Source organism: Rhinolophus sinicus, chromosome 14 (assembly GCF_057876585.1).
Source record: "Rhinolophus sinicus isolate RSI-liver-muscle chromosome 14, RSI-T2T, whole genome shotgun sequence".
Taxonomy (NCBI): Eukaryota; Metazoa; Chordata; class Mammalia; order Chiroptera; family Rhinolophidae; genus Rhinolophus; species Rhinolophus sinicus.
The window spans coordinates 54,872,123-54,893,513 of record NC_142514.1 but is presented as its reverse complement, the minus strand read 5'-3'; the positions used below and the strand labels follow the sequence as shown (position 1 = coordinate 54,893,513).

Sequence of the window (21,391 nt, the reverse complement as noted above, 5' to 3'; positions counted from 1 at the left end):
GGAATCTCCTCCTGTGTCAATCTCTGAGAAGAAAGTAGACATCAAGCTGTCTGGTACAAACAAGAAGAATCCTTTCCTGCAGACAGATGGTCTGGGATTTTATCGTAATGCTATATGACTGTTCTCTTCTACTCTTTGAGATCTATGATCAGATTTTAAAATGTTTTCTTTCACTGTTTATGGACTGCACTTTCTTTATTCCTTCCACAACATCGATCCTTTCATTTTGACTCTAAATCTATGCTCTTCACCACTTTATCACACAGCTACTCAGAGAGTTAGGGAGAACTAACCCCAGGTCTCCTGCCTCCCACTTGAGCCAGTGCAGCTAAAGACCATTTGCCATGGGGGCCTTTGCCTGAAGGCTTGCCTCGTGGTGGAAAGCCCACACAAATCCATCTTGTGCCAAACTTCTTTCTTCAAAAATGACTAAGTGGGGCTCAAGTGTAGTTAATAAAATTGCAGCTGAGATGAGACTGTGAGTCATCTGTCATACCCTGGTCTCTCTTTTACTAATCAGTTTTGAGAAACATTTCAAAATCAGAGAGCAGCAGCAAAGAAATATGAGATACTCAGACTTCTTGAGGCAATTAGAGACTAAAGAGCAGAAGGCAAATCTGTCTTCCTGCCTTGACAGTCTTAAAATACACACTGAAAGTAGACTTTGGTGTTACACTATTTGTGACAGATTTTGACCATAACACATTTTCTAAGAGGAAATAAAAATTACTCACTTCAGGACATGCATTCCATCCTCGCATCAGCAGAGATGATATGGGCTTGGGAATAGAATAGCCAATGGGAGGTCTGATGTGGTGGTAAGCCATGTCTGCTGCGGCAGCCGCTGTAAACCAAATGGTCATATCAGTTTTGAAATTCACATATGCATTTCAAAAATGTATGAACAGGCAACAAAAATCACCAAGAATCAATCTGCATCATCAGGAGAGATTCAAAGAGAACTCTATGCCGTTCTTTTTCAAAGCTTAAACAAAACATTGGATAATGTGATACCATAAGTTTATCTTTATAAATCCATTCATTTGATTGTTCAACAAATAGTGAGCGGAGAGAATTTGTGCAGGAGCAAAGGAACATACAAAGGAGCATGCAAATAGCAAGTAATTCAGTGTGTGTGTCTGAAGTACAGGGTATGTACATGATGTTATAAGAGGTAAATACTGAAAGGCAGATTGGACAGACTGTACAATGCTATAAATCTCAGGCTAACCAGCTTTATACTATAAATAGCAAGACATGGGCTGTCACTGAACTTTGCACTTTGCATCTTGGGCAATATGGATTAGATATTTAAGGTTTAATCCCATTACTGGTTACAAGAATGTTGGGATTTTAATTTTTAACATTTATAACATAGTCATTATTTGCTAAACCCTGTTAGAAACTTCAAATCCATCATGTTAGCTAATAGCACTCATTGATTGGACTCTAGTGCCACCTGCCTGCTTGGATTTCTGAATATTGCTCATCTTCAACTCCCCATTACTGTGTTATGATTCTTGGGACTTCATTGTAGATTACTGATTATTTTTTCTGTTCTGCAACTAGTGATTTCTATGCTCCCTTGGAAACCAAGCTTATAGCTACTTTTTTTGAACACATTTTGTATCAGGCGTCATAGTACTACACAAATAAGTTCTCTCAGTCCCCTTAACACCACACAAAATATGTATGTGTATTACTGTGTGTGTGTGTAATGAGTTTTTAATTTATAAAATATTAACTATAACTAATAGTTGGCATAGTCTCTTGTTCCAGATTCCATGCTCGCTTCAGCCACTTCACATTGAAAATACTTTGTGAACAGCACATGAAGCTCTTTTTGATCCTCTGAAAAACTACTCTGTACCAGTGGGAGACTAAAGTTCCAGGACATTGCTGCTTCCTGTCTTCTAGATTGGGATGTCATGAGCATCTGTCTATACCTTAATGACTTTGGAGGTATGATCCTCAACCACTGTCTCTCCTCTACCAAAGTCTACTTTAATTACATTCTCTTTATACATCAGATCTGAAATTATATGCAGTATCACTTAACATTTTGCTACATGGACCAGTCAGAATTATTATCTAATTTTGCCAAATGTAAAATTTATACTTATTCTTTGTAGAATTTTGGAAAATTAAGAATAAAGAAAATTAAGAATAAAGAAAGAATAAAATCTTATCCAGAGGAAACAATTGTAAAAATATTTTGAGTATTTCTTACATAATACTTACATTATTGAGCTCATGTCTAATATATAATTATGTAATGTAACATTTTATTCCCCTAAATTAAATATAAGCATTTTCCCATGTTATTAAAGCTCCATGTTAACATATTTTTAATGACTCTGAATTGAGTGTGATTTACTTAATCATTCCTCAATTTTAGGTTGTTCAAATTTGGGTGTAAACACTTCAAAGAATGCCATTTGCAATATGACTCTTGATTTCACAGATTATTTATTTATGATATTTTGAGAGGTGAAATTAGTATATCAAAGGGGATAACTACTTTAAAGACTTTTAATACATACTGATAAAATTTTCTTGAATACTTGTACTAATTTATACTTTCATTAGCAAATGTGTAAGAGGGTTTTTATTTACACCTGCACCAGAATTAGGTTTTTTCACTTTATGAAAGATTTTGCTAATATGAGAGGTAAATGTATCAGCTCACTTGTTGTTTAAATTTTATTCTTTGAAAAGTAGTGAGGCTTAATATTTCCCCAAACATTTATTAGTTATTTGTCTTTAAAATCATAAGTTCATGCCCTTTGCCTGACTAGCATTTTAATATTTCCTTGCAAAAGCTTTTCCAATTACACAATGGTTTCAGATCAAGGGCAGAGTCAGGAATTTCATTTCCTCTGTTGTCTTCGATGCCCTTTGTAGAATGGTTTTACTATCACATTTGCCAACAATTTCTAGCCACTTTCAATAGAGTTATGGTTGCTAAGAGTAAGAAAATAAAAAACAAAAGGCTGATCAAAATATATTTAGCAGACTTAATATGATTTATAAAATGTGTCTTTTGTGTTACAGAAAGCTAGGCATGTTAGATTCCTTCCCTTGGTTACTCTTGACTAGTTTTAATTCTTTTTGGAATGCAGTAAACAAATAAGCAAACTAACTGATGCTTAATGATCACTAATCTAACTCTACTTTTTCACCTTATGACCATTTGGATAACTAATTATACATATCCTAATGGGTGGGGAGGAATATTCATAAATATTCCTCATAAACTCAGATGCAGGTGCCAAACGTCTCCTCTGAAACTCTTTTAGACGTTGATGTTAGGTAGATAAGGTTACTTGTTTGCTTCTTGGCACTGTGTCTGGAAAATTAGTTTAAGATGAACAGTATTTAATTCTTCATTATTCAAAGTAGATTCTATAAGGTGTTGGCATCTCCTTCTCCCTTTTGCTTTACAAACGCTTGGCAGTGATACTACTCATTAGCACCTCTGCCAGAAAGTGGACAATGCAACACGAGGGGTCATGGCATTGAAATTTGTCACCTTTGAGATTGCTCTGTCAGTCTTGCCTAAGTGGCCATGCTATACTAACAGCTGGGAAATTTTCTGGTATTCCAAATTCAGGAAAGAGACTGTCAGCCCATCAATCAAATTTTACCTTTACTGCTACATAAAATATGTTCAATGATTTATGTAAATGTTGGCTTCTACTTTCACAAAGAAAACTCTACTTTCACAAATGTTGGTTTCTACTTTCACAAAGAAAACTTAAACAAGAATAAGGCTAAATTTAACAGTATCAATAACTATTGAGCACCTATTCTTTCTTCAGCACTATCCTGAAATAATTATCAATAGTTTATTAATGCTTATAGTCTAGCTTCTAGTGTAAGGCTGTTCAATAGGACTTTTTGCAATGATAAAAATATTCTTCTGTGCTGTTCAATATGGTAGCATATGGCTATTAGGCACTTAAAAGGTGACTACTGTGACTGAGGAATTGAAAATTTAATTTTATTTAATTTCAATTAATATAAATTGACATAGCCATGTGTGTCTAGTGGTCTCTATATTGGACACAAAAAATCTAGAGCGTAGTTGTCTCTCACTCCCATTATCCTGAATGGGAGCTAAATTAAACACAATTTTGTGAGTCACCCTCCAGGGTATACATAACCCTGGTGCTGACTTGAGGATTCAAGTTCTTCATTGTTTATCAAAACTTTATCAAGAAAAGAAAAGCTATGAATGGATATTGTCAGGGTTGTGTCTCAAAAGAGGCCAGCGAACAACAGAACATGCATTCAATATCACGTCATAACCTTCATTCATTTGTTCATGTGACAAAATGTATTGAACATTCTATATGAATTGTAATAGGCTAAGAAAAAAATACAGTGTTATGCTTTTCAACAAAATTTGGTAAATGAATGTATAACTAATAAAGAAATGAATTACTCAAATTTTCACTGCTTTTTATGCTTCAACTGTGAAACGTAATTTTTTTTCCCGCTCTGGAAACCTCTTTCCTTCCCACTTTTCCTGCATTGCATCTACTGTCATTTAGGTCATAGCTGAGAGGAACTCTTTTTAGATGTCCTTCCTGTGTCCTCCCATAGCACTCTGTACTATAGTAGCCTACATTGTTTTATACTTAATTACCTATTTACTTGCTTGCCTCTGCAGACAGATCACGTTTCTTGAGGTCAGGGACTGACCACTGTACCAGATTTTCACCGTTGTATCTCTTGTGCTTAGCACAGTGACTGACAATTAGTAGAGATTCAATAGATATGCGTTGAGTGAATCGATGAGGCAGTTCAAAATATGATTTCTCTGGAAATAATATAGATTGTGATACATAATATTCAGTAAACAGTATTTGTTCAAACAAGTGAAGGTGATGGATTAATACCAATTAATATCTTGCCCATTATTGTGTTTAGGATAGGGAATAATTCCTGGTCATAAAGAAACATTGTAGAATGAATGCAAAGTTTAGTTTAATATTACATTACAACATAATTAGGTCAATTATTGAGACATGGTAACATATTTATTATATAATACTATATTTTGTTCAAAGCCTTTGGGGAGGGCGCTGCAATAAACTGAAGCAGTATGACTATAAGAAATGCCCTTAACAAAGAATTCTGGAGGCTAATTTCCAGCTTTGTTTTTAACTCTCTGGGAGATCCTAATTAAGCTGATTTGCCTCTGTGAGTATTAATTTCTCTAAATTTAAAGATGAAGCAGTGAGAATATAGTGGAATGGTGACAAACATGGGCTTTGGGGACAAGAAGCCATGCATTTAAGTCTTGACGATACCTCTTACTCCCATGTGACATTGAACATATGAGTATATCTTATCCTGATAGGACCCACACCACAAGTTATTGCTAGAATTAAAAGAGATAGAATATATAGAGTATTTAGCACATTGTTGGTTCTCAGTGTTAGCTTGTGTTGTTGCTATAATTATTATGTACATAGCTAAGGGTCTTTTTGATTCCTTTTAGTTTGAACCTAGATAACTAGATATCAAAAACACTGTTGTATATTTCTGTTCTGTCTAGACCAGAAATCTTAGTTCCTTTTGAGATTTTCTTTGGCTATGAATATCAGGTAAAAGCATTGAGTTACTACAAATTACAAGGCTACAGACCATTTCCTCTGTCATTAGCCCCCGCTCATAATGCAGTATGACCATGGTGGAGGGGACGACAATGCAGGTCTCCATGAAGAACTTAATTTGCTGTACACTGCTTGTGGATATATTGGTACTAGATTCTGATTTCCTAAAGTAATCTATCACTTACTTTCTTATGTTTTATAAAAGTAAATCTAGGCATTCATATAAAAAAGAGAGCAATATACAGTACATTTTGTTTGTAAGTTTTGATGAAGATACAATTGCCAGAATGTTATTGTTATCATTATTATTATTATTTTATTTTGATTGTGTGTATGTGTGTTCTAAAAAACGCAGTTGATTCTACTTCATTGTTTTTAATGGGCAGAGCTGTGTTGAAACAAAGCAAATGCATTCTACCATCTCAGCAAGGGCTAAGACACATTCTCTGTTAAATTGACACTTTTCAATGATGTATCACCAGAGCATATAGCATCTGAGAGAGACCATGAGATTGCAATCTTGAGATTGTACTAAGAATGGCTTAATTTTTTAAACCACATCCCATTCTCATTATAGACTGTCAAAAGAATAAATTAATTTGCACCATTGTCTGTTCTCATTGCAATCTTTGTCAGTGTAATGAAGTATTGGAATGTTAATATCAGCCATATTCATAGAAATATCACCATCCATTGGAGCGATTTGATCTTTTCAGTGATCTGTGTAGTGATTGGCTGGCTCTACTCTTGTTGGAAAATTGATAAGGATCACTGCAGCAACCTTAAGATTTCAGACCTTTAGCTGACTCCTATTTGCCTATCACTCGTCAAAGAACAGTCAACATCAGCAACGTGCTTATGTCCTTTGAGGTTATTATATGTAGGGTGCTTTAGGATCTTACTCATATATGGAAACACACATAATCATCTAATATTTAAGCAGGGGTAGCAAATGCAAGTGGCTATAAATATGAGACCTATGGCATGACTGTATCTTTAAATGTATTTCAATTCATATTTTTAAAAACCACATGTGAGACCAAAAAAAAAAAAAAAAAGAAAAAAGGCTGCAAGTCATATTTGGCTCCTGGACTTCAGTTTTCAACTCTGAGTTAAAGTCTCAATATGAACTCTTACCAAAATATGCTAGAATAAATTGGCAGATGTTCACAATTTGCTGCCACATCCCAGACTTACAGCCCGGCCTTAAGGAACCTCAGGACACAGAGAAAAGTCTACTTGTGAACCAGCTGGCCCCACCAGGAGAACAAGAGGCTTTTTCCTCTTTGGCCCCAAACTAGAGTCTGAAAGTGATCCACAGATTTGGATAGCTGGTTATAAGGAAATGGGATTGGATAAAATACATATTGATGGATTAATTCATCCCAGACTTCTGCTTTAGTTTTTCATGATATATCAGAGGTGACAGGCCCAGGAGAGAAATAAAATAGGGGAAGCAGGTGTTGGTTTCTTTCTCTGAAATGTATCCAGGGCAGCTCTTGTTTTTCAGGTCACACCAGCTCCGTTTTCATCTTGCCTGCTTCTCCTCTCTCTTCTTGGCCTCACACGTTGGCTCCTTCTCCGTCTAATCTAATCATTTCCATCAGAAGTCTGCTGTCTTCCTATACCCATCACCCTCCCGCTGCCTAAACCAGAGTCTGGGGGTCACCCTTGACTTCGCCCTCTCCTTTGTGCTCCCATCTCAATCTATTAGCAAGTGCTATTAAAATCTCCTAAAGTTACTACCTTTCTCTTCCAAAGCCGCTACCCTAGTTAAGGTTTGTCCAATCTCTTCTAGATTACCTTATCTCCTTGCTTGTGTTTTGAACCTCTCCAATCCAGCCTTTAATTGTAGCAAAAGGGGGCATTTTAAAGTAATAATAGAGTTGTACTGTTGCCCCACTTAAAATCCTGCCGTGACTTGCACTGTTGACACACACGGCCCTTCGCCATCTGGCTCTAGTTTCTCATGTACAGCATGTGTCTCGGTACTGATTCCCTTGTATTCTCTGATTCATCCCTACTGATTTACTTGTGGATCTCTCATGCCTCTGCACCTTGCCCATACCCCTTTCTGCTGGGACCCTTTCCCCACTTCCCTCTATTTACCTATTTAATTAGCACTCATATTTTTAAGGTGCAGTTCAGGTACTATCTGCTCTAAGGATTCTTTCCTGACATCCTTTCCCACCACCTGTCTGGGTAGGAAACCCTTCCCGAGAGCATCCTAAGCACTTTGTGCTTCAATCGAGTTGGGACTTACTCTGCTGACTGTACTGTTCTCATGCCCTCTCTGCACTCTGAAGGTCTGGGCAATGCCTCAGTGCTCTTTGTTTTCCATTCCTGGCACCAGGAGCACTTCATGACAGCCTAACGAGAATAAGAAGAGCTGATTTATGGAGTGCTTATGAATGCCAGCCACCATTCCAGCCCTTTGAGGTAGGTCTTATTATTACCCTCATTTGAAAAAGAAAGAAACTGAAGTACTGAAGTATAGCTTGGTTAAGGAGCTTGTGCAAGGTGGGGGCAAGACTCATGCTCTTGCACATTATGCCACTTCTCTTTATCCCACACAGTATTAGCCTAAAAAAAAGTATTTTCTTAAAAACTGAGTTCATGCCAACGTTTAAAAATCTTTAGATTGTTAAACAAACGCATGGATATTAGTTGACATGGTAACAGTGAGCATTGTTATGTTCCTGCGTGGCGCTGTTTGGCTGGCGCTGGGTAGCAGCTGTTCCCTTGAGTCAGAGCACTTGAGTGAGTTCCCATTCATCACACTGCCCTGTGTACAACAATTTCCTGCATCTGCTGGCCCCGTGGGCATTTGATCTCATGACCCTTGGGATGCTGGATACGATGGCTTTTTTCAGTTCTTTTTAAACCTGAAATTATGAGGTTAATTTGAACATATACTATGTAAAAGAGACCCCAACTTCTTCTGAATGCCAACCCATCGCTTGCACAGGAGTCAGTGCTAATATCTGTTTTCTAATTTACTATCTCTCCCAGGAGATAGGAGGCTGCTAAATCCAGAAGGATGAGCCATGTGTAATGTTGCCGTTACCGTAATTGATAATGCTGTCCCACGCTGTAGTCATGGATTTGTTCCTCATTGTAAATGGCTAATATGTTGCTTAGACTGAATCTGATGCTTCACATAATTTATTGCTAAACATATGCTAGATTGCCTAACCACTGCAATGATGTTAACAGTCTCGTTTCTTGATGCATGGTCACTGTCCAACTTTAAAAAATTCAGCATCTATCATAAACAAACTCTCTTTCCAATAACGTACTGTAAATTATAATATATGGAATATTGGAACCAAGTTATTCTTAGGCAAGACTTTTAGCTGTTCTATTATATAATATTCTCCCTCTAAAAAGAGTAACTCTTTCTGGGGGTCCATAAGAGAGAGGATCTTTATCTCTTTGAAATATTCATTTTATAATTAGAAAAGTATAACAGAGTAGAAAAAATAGCAAAACTGTATGAATAAAATATAATAAATACTATGATAAATGATGACTTAAGGCATGGAGGAGACTGAGCTTAATTCAATATTGGTGAATGAAGGAAGATGTTTTGGAAGAAGTAATATTTGAGTTAAGATCTAAAAGTAAATTGGTTTTAGTATGATGAAAAGTAGGGAAGAGTGTGTCTGACAAATGACTAACATTTGCAAAGACATGGAAGGGAGAGGAAATGTGTCATAATGGGGAAATGAAATGCTTCCCTATGGCTAGAACATACAGGAGAGGTTGCAAGTGGCAAAAGGTAGACCCAGGAGGTGAGGGGCAAGGAGGTGTATCACACTCTCTTGTGAAAAATACCCCAGTAAGTCTACAATTATACTGGATTTAAAAAATATACTCATTGATTTTCATCAGAATAAAAATTCTAAGGGGTAAGGAGGCAGCAGCACGTCAGAGCCCCACATTACGAACGGCAGTGTTGGTCCAGTTCAAAGCAGAGCTCTCACATCCACACGCTAACATGGGCTAAATCTCCTCGTACAGAGCGATGGGAAGTGGAACATACAGAGAGAGATTAGGACAACTCAACGATCGTTGCACTCGATAACTACGTACAGAGCATATGATTTGTGAAACGCACGCCATGAGACACTATGCAGAATGTAATTAAAGACTGCATGGATTAGGGGGCAAGATGCCTTGAAAAACGAGTCTGCAGTGTGGCTTTTGCCCTGTACCCGACTGCTAACAATCATTATGATCCTGGTTAATACTTTTAACATATGAGTGTACACATTTGTAAGACTTGTCTTTCCCTTATGTCCCTTTGACTTTATCCTTCTGATATATTGTGATAGTGTGGCCCCAAGGAGCTAACACTATCATTTGTTTAAAAAAATGACTTATGATTTAATTTGAAAACTACTTTTCATGGATATTTGGTTTTGGGGATGCAAAGTCCTTAAGGAGTTGCCAGCCTAATGGTTGACACCAGTAAGAAAACAGTGTGATAAGACACGAAAGCAACCCAAGTAAAATGGAGAGACAGATACAAATACAATTTACCTTAAATCTCAACTAGGCGTACATTGTTCCTGTGATTAAATTCCCTACCTCCACCATCTATATGTACACAGAGTATAATGTATATTATTAACAACATTAAGTTCACTCACAAAACCCTATTTTTGGAATACAAAATTATTAGGAAAAGTAATTTTCTTTTGTATAATGTGAGACAAGCAGAAAGCAGTCTCAATAGGTTATTTTTATGTGCTGCTACTTTCAGCTCACCCCCCTCTACACACTAAAAGGGCACTTCTCAAATCCAATCTCAAAAGGTAAATATTGCATTGTCCACATTATTTGCAACCACATGTCACAAGGCCATAGTCATTTGCTTGTCTTATTAACAACAGATAAATCAAAAATACCCTAAACTTTAATAAAATATACCTACACTTTGGAGTGCCTATGTGTAAAATCACAGAATTAGGTCATTACATTTTCTGGATTGGGCACATCCGTACTTCAAAACAATTTGAGATTGTTTACTTACCTCTCACATTGCCAACCCACCGAGAATAATCATTTTAGGGGAAAAAAAATGTTTCTTGAAGTTGTAAAAATGCAGAGAACTAAGGAGAACAAAGAAACTTTGATACAGTGTGGCTTACCTGGCTTGAGATGAGCAAATGGAATTTCTCCTGTGAGAAGTTCCCACAGACAGAGAGCGTAACTGAAGACATCAGCCTTGATGGTGTAGCGTGTACATTGCGTGAACACCTCAGGAGCCATCCAGCGGAGGTTCTGTGTGTTGAAAAACATCCACAAGTCATTAACCAAGTGGTTAATTCTTCCGCTGTAGAACAGTGTTCTTCTTAGGATTTGTTAAGTGTTCTCCCAATCGTCTCAAAAGATATAAACGTGAATTAACGTCAATGCTGCCCTCAATTTGTGCAATAAATTGGTGTGTTTATACATAAATAACATGTTGACTGTTGCTGTTCATCCGTTTCTCAAAGGGCATTTTTTTTAAATATTGGAAGGTCATGAAATCCATAATTTTCCCCCAAATATTGCAACAATGTTAGTCATCATTTCCCTGCCTCTTGTAACATGATGATCACAGCAGCAACACTTCTAAACCTCTGAGCATCTTTCCCCTAGAAGTTTTATAAGTTTCTGAATAGCCAGCAGTGGATTTATCCAGGAAGTCTATGTTTCCCTGGGAGTGAATCTACACACTGTGGGAGGTACCTTCTTTCTTCTAGATCTTCGAGGTTGTAATTTAGGAAATCACAATTCAGGCCCATAAATAGTGCTCTTATGATTGAGGAGAAAAAGGGCCTTTGGGGAGTGCCCAGAATATTCCTATGAAGTAGATTTCTGCTTGCCAGGATCAGGTCTGTCATATCTCCTGTGTTTGCCCAGTCATGTTATTTCTGAATGCTGTTTGCTGAATATCCCAGTAAGAAAGCCCATGAAAGATTACAACTTTCTCTGCACAACGTTACATTCTCATGTTTAGATGGCATTCTTTGCATTCTTTTCTCTTGCAATTATGTATTTTTCAGTGTTAAATATGCTTCCATTCCTGAATGCAAATGCATAAATTTGGTTTACTTGTGGCTTAGGAAACAGTACTAGATTTTGAGTTAGATGAAAATTCTAGATCTGGGTCTACCACTGACTATTTGGGCAGCTCTGGGCAAGTCTCTTATGCTTCCTGGAATGTAGATTCCTCTGGGGCAAAACAGAGGAGGAAAGCCCTTCCAGCTGTAAAACCCATGTCTCCATAATCATATCAATGAACTTTGCCAAACTCTTTCTTTGAATTTCCACTGAAGGAAACCAGCAGTCTTTTATTACTCTTAACTGAAATTCTGTGTATAGTGCTGGCTGCTGGTCGTTCTTTTGAAGTGTCTACCTTATTTTGAAATCATGCATAATTATAGCTGTCCAAGAATATCTTTATTCCAATTCTGGTGCTCACATGCAGCTCTTCCATATGAGCTTTCACATTCCAAATAGCCATCATTTATACAGCAGATTATGTGTTGTGTCACAACATTGCATAAGTGGGAGCAGGCATACAGTACGACCAATTTTTCACAGGGGGGTAATAGTGTAATTAGCAAATTTACATAAGGCCATAGAACTGTCAGAAACAAAATAGCCTTCAAAATAAATCTAGTGTAGTGCTTTGCTTAAAGACTACTGCCGCGATAAAAGGATGGAACTTTGCTGGTGGTGAAATTCAATTCCATTCCATTTAATGAAAGTTTGTTTAGTCAGAGAGTGTCAACTGGCTGCATTTTAGGATCACCTAGGGGAACTTTTGAAAGACACAGGTACCCCAAATCAACCCTAGGCCAATGAAATCAGAATTTCTGGGCACTGGATTTAGGTAGCATGTTTTCAAAAAGTTTTCGAAGTGATTTAAATGTGCAACCAGGGTTGAGAACCACTGATTCTGCTATTTCTATGTCCCAGGTACTAGAGGAGGTGTGTGTGTCTTGTCAAAAGAGGACACACTCTTCCCACCTCCTTTACCTTATTCTATCATTCTCCTCCTTGCTTGCTCCACTCCAGCACTCGGGCCTTGAACACACAAAAAACTCTCCTGCCTCAGGGCCTTTGCACTTACTGTTCCCCCTGTCTACACTACTCTTTTCCCCACATGGATGACTCCCACATCAGGTCTCTTATCAAATGTTATTATTCCTTCTCATCCTAACTAAACGGCACCCCCATCACTCTCCATTTATATACTCTGCTGTGTTTTTTTGTTTGTTTGTTTGTTTTCACACCACATATCACTGCCTGATATATGTTCCGTTAATTTGTTCAGGGTCTATCTCCTTCTAGCAGAATATTAGCTCCATAGAAACAAGAACTTAATTTTGTTCACTGCAATATCCCCAACTCCTAAAAGAATGCCTGGCATCTAGTGGTTGTCCATAAATACTTGTTGAATGAATGAGTGAAGCCTAACTGGGGAAACCAGTACGCATAATCCTACTTGGATACAATGTGGTCCTTGATGTTGTTCCTGCCTTCCTTTCTAACTCATCTCTCATTTTTTCTTCCTCACACAGTACATGCCGATAATGTAAGCTATTTGAAGTTCCCCCAGGAAGTCTGGTATTTCTCCGGCTCCCCTGTGTCTTTGCTCATGCTGTTGTTCAGTCTGCCCGGAACCCCCTTATGTTTTTCCCACATCTGATTTACTCATCCCACCTTAACTCCCAGGATGCTTTGTCACACCTTATCACTGAACCGCCATATTCCTTTAAATTTAACTATCTCCTTATTACTATGTTTTTCTCGCTAGAAAATGAGCTCCTTGAGATTGAGGAATGAGCTTTTATTCATATTTTGCATTTCTAGCCCTTTACACAATGCCTGACACATGGTAGACGCTCAGTAAATGTTTGTTGAATTAATGAGAGTACAAACCAGCAATGCAAAGTGCTATAAAAACACAGAGAGGAAAGTGCATGGGGAGGAGGCTGAAGGGTGGGCAGGTTATGGAAAGGAAAGTATTTAAAATGAATAACATTTCCTGGGCCTTGCAAGATAAGAGACTTCCTCCAGGTGGGGCGCAGTGAAGGGCTTTGTAGGCAGAGAACACCACACTGGTAGAGTCACAGGAATATGACAGTGAATGGCATGTTTGGGGAATGGCCAGGCAGGTTGTGTGCTGGGGCATAAGGAATGTGAGAGAACTTGTGGGACAGGAGGTCACAGAGGTGTCCTGGGGCCAGATTGGGGAGGGCCGAGGGCTGCCAGGCAAAGGAATTTGTGTTTTGTCTCTGTGTGGTGGGCATTGTTGATGGTTTACAGCAGGAGGTAAACTGTCAGAACACAACACCTGGCTGGTGTTGCAAAGAGTGAACTAGAAGAGAGGACTGGAAGCCTATTGCAATAATCTGGAAAAGAAATGATGAAGACCTGAAATGAAGCAATGAAAAACGAGAGGTTGGGATGTACTTAAAAAAAAGAAAAGAAAAAAAAATCAGAAAACGTGATTGAGTAATGTGTCAGTGGAAGCAGGAAAGGAATGAAAAATTACTTCAAGCTTGGGTAATTAAATAACACAGGTAGTCCAGAAAGAAGTGTACTCTTTGGGGGAGCGGGGCAGTGAAACAGAGGGCAAGTGATGAACCTAACTGGAGACATTTTGAGTACAATTATGCTTGCTTCAGATGTTATAACTCACATTTTACTTAAACATTAATGCTTGGCTATTATGTTAAAGTGGAAAACTGTTAATATATGCCAGTGAACTATACATTTAATTGTTAGCTACCTATTAATTATTAACTGTGCTTAATAAGGAGATGTAAATATGAAAGTCAATTATCCAAGCCTGTCCTGTACTATTGTTATATTTGAAAAAATTCTATATTATTTTATCCATAACATTTTCCAAATATATATCTAATCTATTTCTCTGGTAGAGCCTTGAAATAGTTCTTTTGAGGGTTTACTAAGAATAAAAACATAAGCATAATCCTGCCCCTGAGACAATGACATTTCTTCCATTTAAAGCTGCTCTCATCTCACTTCCTCTCATGCTGAGTTCACACATTTTAATTGTTTCATAATTATAGGGAACACAAGCAGCAGCAAACCCCAGGTTGTTTTGTCATGTTATCTTCATCCAGAGACTGTAGAAATCTTGATTCTGAGGGAAAAGAACATAAAATTCATGTCAATGGAAATCTCTTAAAACCAAGGTCAAAGATTATGGCTAGAATTTTGAAACCTGAAAAAACTTCTATCTTATTTCTATTCTCTCTTTCTTTTAGTTGAGGACATCAAAGGGGAAAAACTGAAAACAAATGACATAATTTTGAAAACCAAGGTCACAGAAATTTGAATGATTTAGAGAAATACTGTCAGGGTGAAATCTGTTTTGATATTTGTCATACAATATCAGGCACAAACTAGGAAGGAAGAAAGCAACCGATGCCAACTGGAGTATTATTCGTGGAAATCTCACCTCCAAAATCTGCCACCACAGCATGCCCATCCTCATAGAGAAGAATATTGTGACTGGAATAAAAAGCAGACTTTAAGTGAACTTTATTTCCTAATGTGACTAGCCCCTTAGGGAAAAGAACAATAGTGGTCATCTGTTTAACCCATAATCTAAACAAGTCCCAAAGGCTAACAGAGATCTCAGGCTCTGTTTTTTTTTTCTTTCTTTTTTTGTTTTTGCTAATTCAAAAGGAATATTTAAAGATTGTAATCATATTATATCTAAATTGGAAAATATACAGAGTAGCCTACTTTAGATAAATCCTCTGAAGTCAAAAAAGACTCATTAGCTGAAGATCAGATTTTTAGCTCTTTGAAGTTCATTTGCTGACACCACTGTGGTTATAGGAAAAGAGTAAAAGGTATTTGTGGGCATATTAGAGTCATAGGTCTCAGGAACCCTAGGTATAAGGACAGGTCAAGGCAGGGCCTGACATGAAGAGGAATCAATGGAAACATCCTGGCCAATATGTTCTTGCTACAATCTCAGGACAAAGAAGTGTTTCCAAGGCTTGTGAGATGAGACCAGCTAAATCACTTTTGAAGGTCTTGGGGAAGAAGGTGTTTAAAGGCGTCAAAGTCTCCTTTCCACCTCAGAATTCAATATAAACTAAGAATATTCTTTTCAAGACGTAAATCCAGGCTGGGAGCATCCAAAGAGGGTCATTTCTCCCACATACGAGGGAACTGAGTTGTTGGATATCTTATGGACAAGCACATCGTGACCCAAGATTGTCTTCGAATCCTTATTGAATGTCTTTCTTAAGTACTGCATAGGGAATATAGTTAATAATGTGGTAATAACTATGTAAGGTGTCAGATGGGTACTAGACTTATCAGGGGGAATCACTTCATAAGTTATATAAATGTCTAACCACTATGCTACCATGTTTCCCCAAAAATAAGACCTAGCCGGACAATCTTATTTTACTATAAGACCCGGTCTTATATTAATTTTTGCTACAAAAGACACATTAGGGCTGATTGTCTGGCTAGGTCTTCTTTTTGGGGAAACACGATCTATACCTGAAACTAATATAATATTGAATGTCAACTATAATTGAAAAAAAATTAAAGAAAAGATAAATGAGTCATTTCAGTATTAGGAGTTCTTTTAGCGCACATAGGCTGTACTATATTTATTTATCTGCTCTATCCTTAATAGTTTTGCTTCATGACCAAAATAAGGAAAACATTATTTCCTAGTGTTGAATAAGTCCAGTATGATATTGAATTACTTATATAAGTGCTTTCTGGTTACTGACTTGAGCTTTATAAAAAAGTTACTTTTAAACTTCTCTTACATAATTAATGAATCTAACTTTTGTGCTATATACTTAATCCTTTTTTTACCTATCAAAAATCTAAAAGGTATTCAAAGTCACTTTGCTTGGAAGAGCCCAGCATGGAAGTAATCGAGGATATCATGAGAAAACCTCCACGATGCTGTCTTTAACTACAAATGACCAATTAATACACGTGATGAGAAAGACTCTGTCACGACAAAGAGAGCTACAGCATTAGAAGCTCTCTAGAAGTTCAACTGCAACAAGAAAAATGCATCTACATGCTGTACTGCTACATTCCCTGAAGGAATTAAGGGAGTTTCTATATCACAGTCCTTTAGGTTATCACAGGATAATGAGCGTTACATTTCATAGATATCATTCAAGTACATACTGAGCAGGATTCATCAATCATATTAAATGATTATAGGTAAAGCATCTTATCCATTCTTTTATTTTTAATTCCAATTGGTTATCTAGAACAGTGGTTATCAAACAAAAAAACATTAATAGCATAATCACAAACTATAAAACAGATGTGCAAATGGAGCTGCTCTAGTTAAATATAGGGAAAGGTTCATAAAACACCTACTTAAGCCTCACCTTTCCCAAAATATCACATTGAGGAAATAGCTTAAAACTGTGGCTCTAGAAAGCCCCCAAATTTCTTTTATGTTACTAAGCAGGATTATCTAGCTGAAGTTGGGGTAAAGTGTTTAGCAATATTTTACTTTTTTATTCGGAAAAACTTAAGTGAATTTGGTCACTGGATCATGCAGTGCAGTACGGTATGAGAGGCAGCACGTCTCAGATGCAGGAAGTATGTCCATTTCTGTACTTCCAGCATTTTTAGTACACTGCTTATTATACAGGAGTATTCACTACATATTGTTGAACAAATACATAAATTAAAAGAAACTGAAAATACACAGCCATGAGTTTGGAAGGGTAAAGATTATAGTATTAGTTAATCAGCAAGTACTTTTAGAATACCACTCATTAACCTATAATACATATTTAAAATTCAGATAACTCTACAATTGGAAGAGACATTAGAACTAACCTAGTATAACCCTTTTAGTTTCTAGAGGAGTCCTCCAAAGCTCAGAGAATTTAAGTGTATCAACAGAGGTTATATAAATAGCTAGTGGCAGTAAAGATATAGGACCCAGTTCATTTAGGCCACCGTCTCAGATCTTAAAACAGCACCTGGCAAATAATAAGTGATCAATTAATTTTATGACTCATCCTTGTGTCATTACAGACCTTTTCCAAAAGGACCATGTTTCCCCGAAAATAAGACTGGGTCTTATATTAATTTTTGCTCCAAAAAATGCATGAGGGCTTATGTTCAGGTGCTGTCACTCTTAAAAATCATGCTAGGGCTTATTTTCCATTTAGGTCTTATTTTCGGGGAAACATGGTATGATATTTACTTTCTCACAATATCAAGGCACTCTGAGAGAAGCAAAGTGATGCAAGTTATAGATTCCATCTTCAAGGAACTTATAATTGGCTAATGAAAGTGAATATGAAGGTGGGTAACATAAAAATTCGCAGAAAACAGTGTAGATTTTTAAAAAGAATTAGCTTGGAGAGATCCAAGATGGCAGAGTAGATAAACACTGTGCCTGCTTCCTTCTATGAACACATTAAAATTACAACTAAATTACAAAACAATCAACCTGGAAAATCATCTGAAGTCTTGCTGAATGAAGAGTTATAACTAAGGATATAAAGAAGCCACGTCAAGACTGGTACCATGTTTCCCCAAAAATAAGACCTAGCCAGACAATCATCTCTAATGCGTCTTATAGTATGGTAATATAACTGGGTCTTATATTACTATACTATAAGACGGGGTATAATATAATATAATATAATATAATATAATATAATATAATAAATATAATATATACCTGATCTTATATTAATTTTTTCTCCAAAGATGAATTAGAGCTGACTGTCCAGCTAGGTCTTATTTTTGGGGACATGGTAGGAGGGGTGGAGACGTGAAATGGACTGGTCCCAAACTTCCATGTGGAGATAGAGAATCAGGGGGTCTATCTCAGCCATGGTGATTCACCCTGGAGGAGTGAGGGACCCCAGCCCCACACCAGGCTCCCTAGCTCGTAGTTCTGGTGCCAGAAAGAGGAGCCCCCACAACATCAGGCTGTGAAAAACAGTGGGGATTCCAATTGTCTGGGTGGGATGGAACATTGGGGGAAAACAGATGTTCTCTTAAGGGGCCCGTGCACAGTTCACTCACTCACCCTGGGCTCTGGCAGAGGGACGGTGACTTAGGGGTCATCAGAGGAACAGAGGACAGATTAAGGTGTGTGGCCTTGGGAGGATGGCTGGAGGACAGTTGTCATTTTCTATCTGAGGCGGTTCCCTCCTGTGTAGCCAGCAGGCAATTGCCATCATTCCTCTGTTGAGCCCACCCCCACAGGCCAAATCTGAATCTGATTGGCCTGGTGAGCTCTGCTTGCTCCACCTTGCTGACTCACTGGGAACCCCACCCTACACTACTCTCCCATTTCTTTCGTTTAGAAAGAAATGTCTAAATCTTGGGATAGCTTAGATTTAGAGGAAAAGCGGGGGAAAAAACCAAGACTCCCCTTCAAGATTTCTAGTTTCGAGTTCTTAAATACAATGCATAACGTATCCAATTAGAAGGGGTTGTCTTACCAAAAATCCTGTGAGTTTTTATGAAAAGGACAGTGCTGACTTGGGAGGCTGAGGAACTTGACTAAAGTCAGTGTTATGCTTGGCAAGACTTGCTATACCAGATAAAAAACTATTACTTTTATCGAACTGAAATACCATTCAACGTGAACTCTGAGGTCCTAAACAAACAAAAGCAGACTAAACAAAACAAAGGGTGCAGTGACAATTTAGGAACACTAGACAATGTGAGTTCATAGCAGCAAGTGGCACCAAATTTCAGGAAGGATGCTATGAAAATGGTACTGCAGAAGGAGAGAGCACTTTGGGAAGTGCTGGGACAAAATGAAATTTTCTATTCACTTCAAGGTGGCCTTTTGGATTTGTTCAGTCCTTCTTCACTACTCGGTGACAAAGATAAGTAGTTTTTAGATTTTTAGAACTACCTCTAAGATTCATACCATTTTTTTTTTTTTTTTTTTTTTTTTAGTTAGTTAGTGCTAAGTCACACTTCCTATGTGGAGTGAAATAAATGGAGGGGGACAGGCAGGGGTGAAACTGACAGAATCCCTGCTAATCAGTGACAGCACCAAGATCATGTGAAGGGTCGTCAGCCTTGGGGTTGAGAATACTTAGGGAAAGGGATAAGCTTGGAGCTGAAACCAGCTAGGGCAATAGAAGTGACACAATTTTTATTAAAGAGTTTATTACTGAGATATGTCATAAACTGCAAGTTTTGGGAAGAGTGGGAATAATGAAAATTGTGGGAGTGGTGGGGCTACAGAGTGGGCGTTACTAAAGACAGAAAGGAGTAAACATTGCGTGACAGCTTCCTGTGGGCAGGCACCGGCCCTTTCTCCATTCCTCATAAACTTACTATGTGGTTAGTATTAGCATATCTAGTCTACGGATGGGTGATTGAGGCTCAGAGCAGTTATATCAGATGGCCAGTATCACAGCTTCAAGAGGTGAAATCAGCGTTCACATTTCATTCTCCAAAATCTGCCAGTTTGTAGGAGAAGCTGACTCCCACATCATCCAGACAGGCCCCAAGGAGCTAGGATGCTACAACTAGATGTCTAGACAGAAATTCCAGAAACACTGCTTGGGTGAAGAGAGGCCGACCAGCTAGTGCCCAAAACACCTGTGTTCAATGTACAACTGTAAGTAAGGAGACTGATGTCAACAGCTCCATGGAAATAAATCTAATATTCTTCTGTACCACCAAGACACAGCAGGTCAAGACTAACCTTCCACCCTTCCAGAGCACCGGTGGTATGTCATTTGTAGGTGAATGAAGCGCAGTCATTATGAACAGGGAGCTTGTGATCTGACCCGGGAAGGAAGCAAGGCACATGGAGGGTCAGTGCCATGCAGACAATCACCAGGATCCAGGGAAAGAAATCAAAGAACGGTGATGGGCATTCCGAGGCTTTTTCTCCTCCAGGAGACAGACTTTCTATCTGTTTGTTTTTGTATACAATTCTGGGGAGAGGCAGTCTTCTGTTATAGCTGACACTTTACGGAGCATTTCATGCACATGACATTTGGGGGAAACAGCTCTGCGTCAGATCCTTTTGATTTGAATTTGATAGATACACAAATCTGTCAGTAATTGGTGGAACTAGATTGTTAGTCCAAGTCCCACCATCTGGGAGCAAGGAATCGAAGAGGCAGGAGATGAGAAGAGATAGGTTACACTGAAGGAAGGAGAAAAATGGTGAACAGATACTGTAATATACAAATGCGCACACAGAAGCTGGGCACAGGCACACACTCTTGCCTTCTAAATGCTCCAGAAACATCATTCAAGGTGAATGCCACTGAAGAATGCTCTCCAGATAGACTGCGTAATGGTAAAACTATGTTATTACAGGAAGTTAAGTAGATAAAGGTCAACAAGTCCTTAATTCTTACACTAATTTTTGGCATTTCTGGATTTAACATTTTGATATTTTATCTAAGTGAGTGGGGTTTCAAAAGTCCAGTGCTATTTGCTAATTTGAAATTGTGTTGTGTTAAGTGAGGCTTAAGCTCAGAAGCAAGTTGCTTAGCTCTGTGCCAAGTCGGCCTTGCAGTGCTAGCAGCTCCCAGGGCACTATTATTGGTCATCCTGCATTACAGAGGAAGTCATAGGCTAGAATGGGGCATGAGGAGGGGTTTGCACAGGTTTCCTCTTCCTGTTGTGAAGGGCCAGGTCTGTGCTAGAAACTGCAGTGTCTGCCTTCAAAGAGACTACGGTCTGACTGGGAATCAAATACAAACTACAAGGAAGTCACATTATCA

The 21,391-nt window shown here is 38.0% G+C and overlaps 1 protein-coding gene across 3 annotated transcripts in view; it reads right to left on the bottom strand.

Moving 5' to 3' along the window:
• TNNI3K (TNNI3 interacting kinase) overlaps positions 1–21,391 on the bottom strand; it is a 294,785-nt gene that overhangs the window by 78,191 nt on the left and 195,203 nt on the right. For all 3 annotated transcript variants that reach the window (XM_088791202.1, XM_019743776.3, XM_074334949.2), the window contains 4 exons: positions 15,115–15,167; positions 14,744–14,796; positions 10,781–10,913; positions 735–844 (listed from right to left, as the gene is read on the bottom strand). In XM_088791202.1, coding sequence (XP_088647328.1) covers positions 735–844; positions 10,781–10,913; positions 14,744–14,796; positions 15,115–15,167 — 349 coding nt within the window. The remainder of the gene's footprint in view (positions 1–734; positions 845–10,780; positions 10,914–14,743; positions 14,797–15,114; positions 15,168–21,391) is intronic.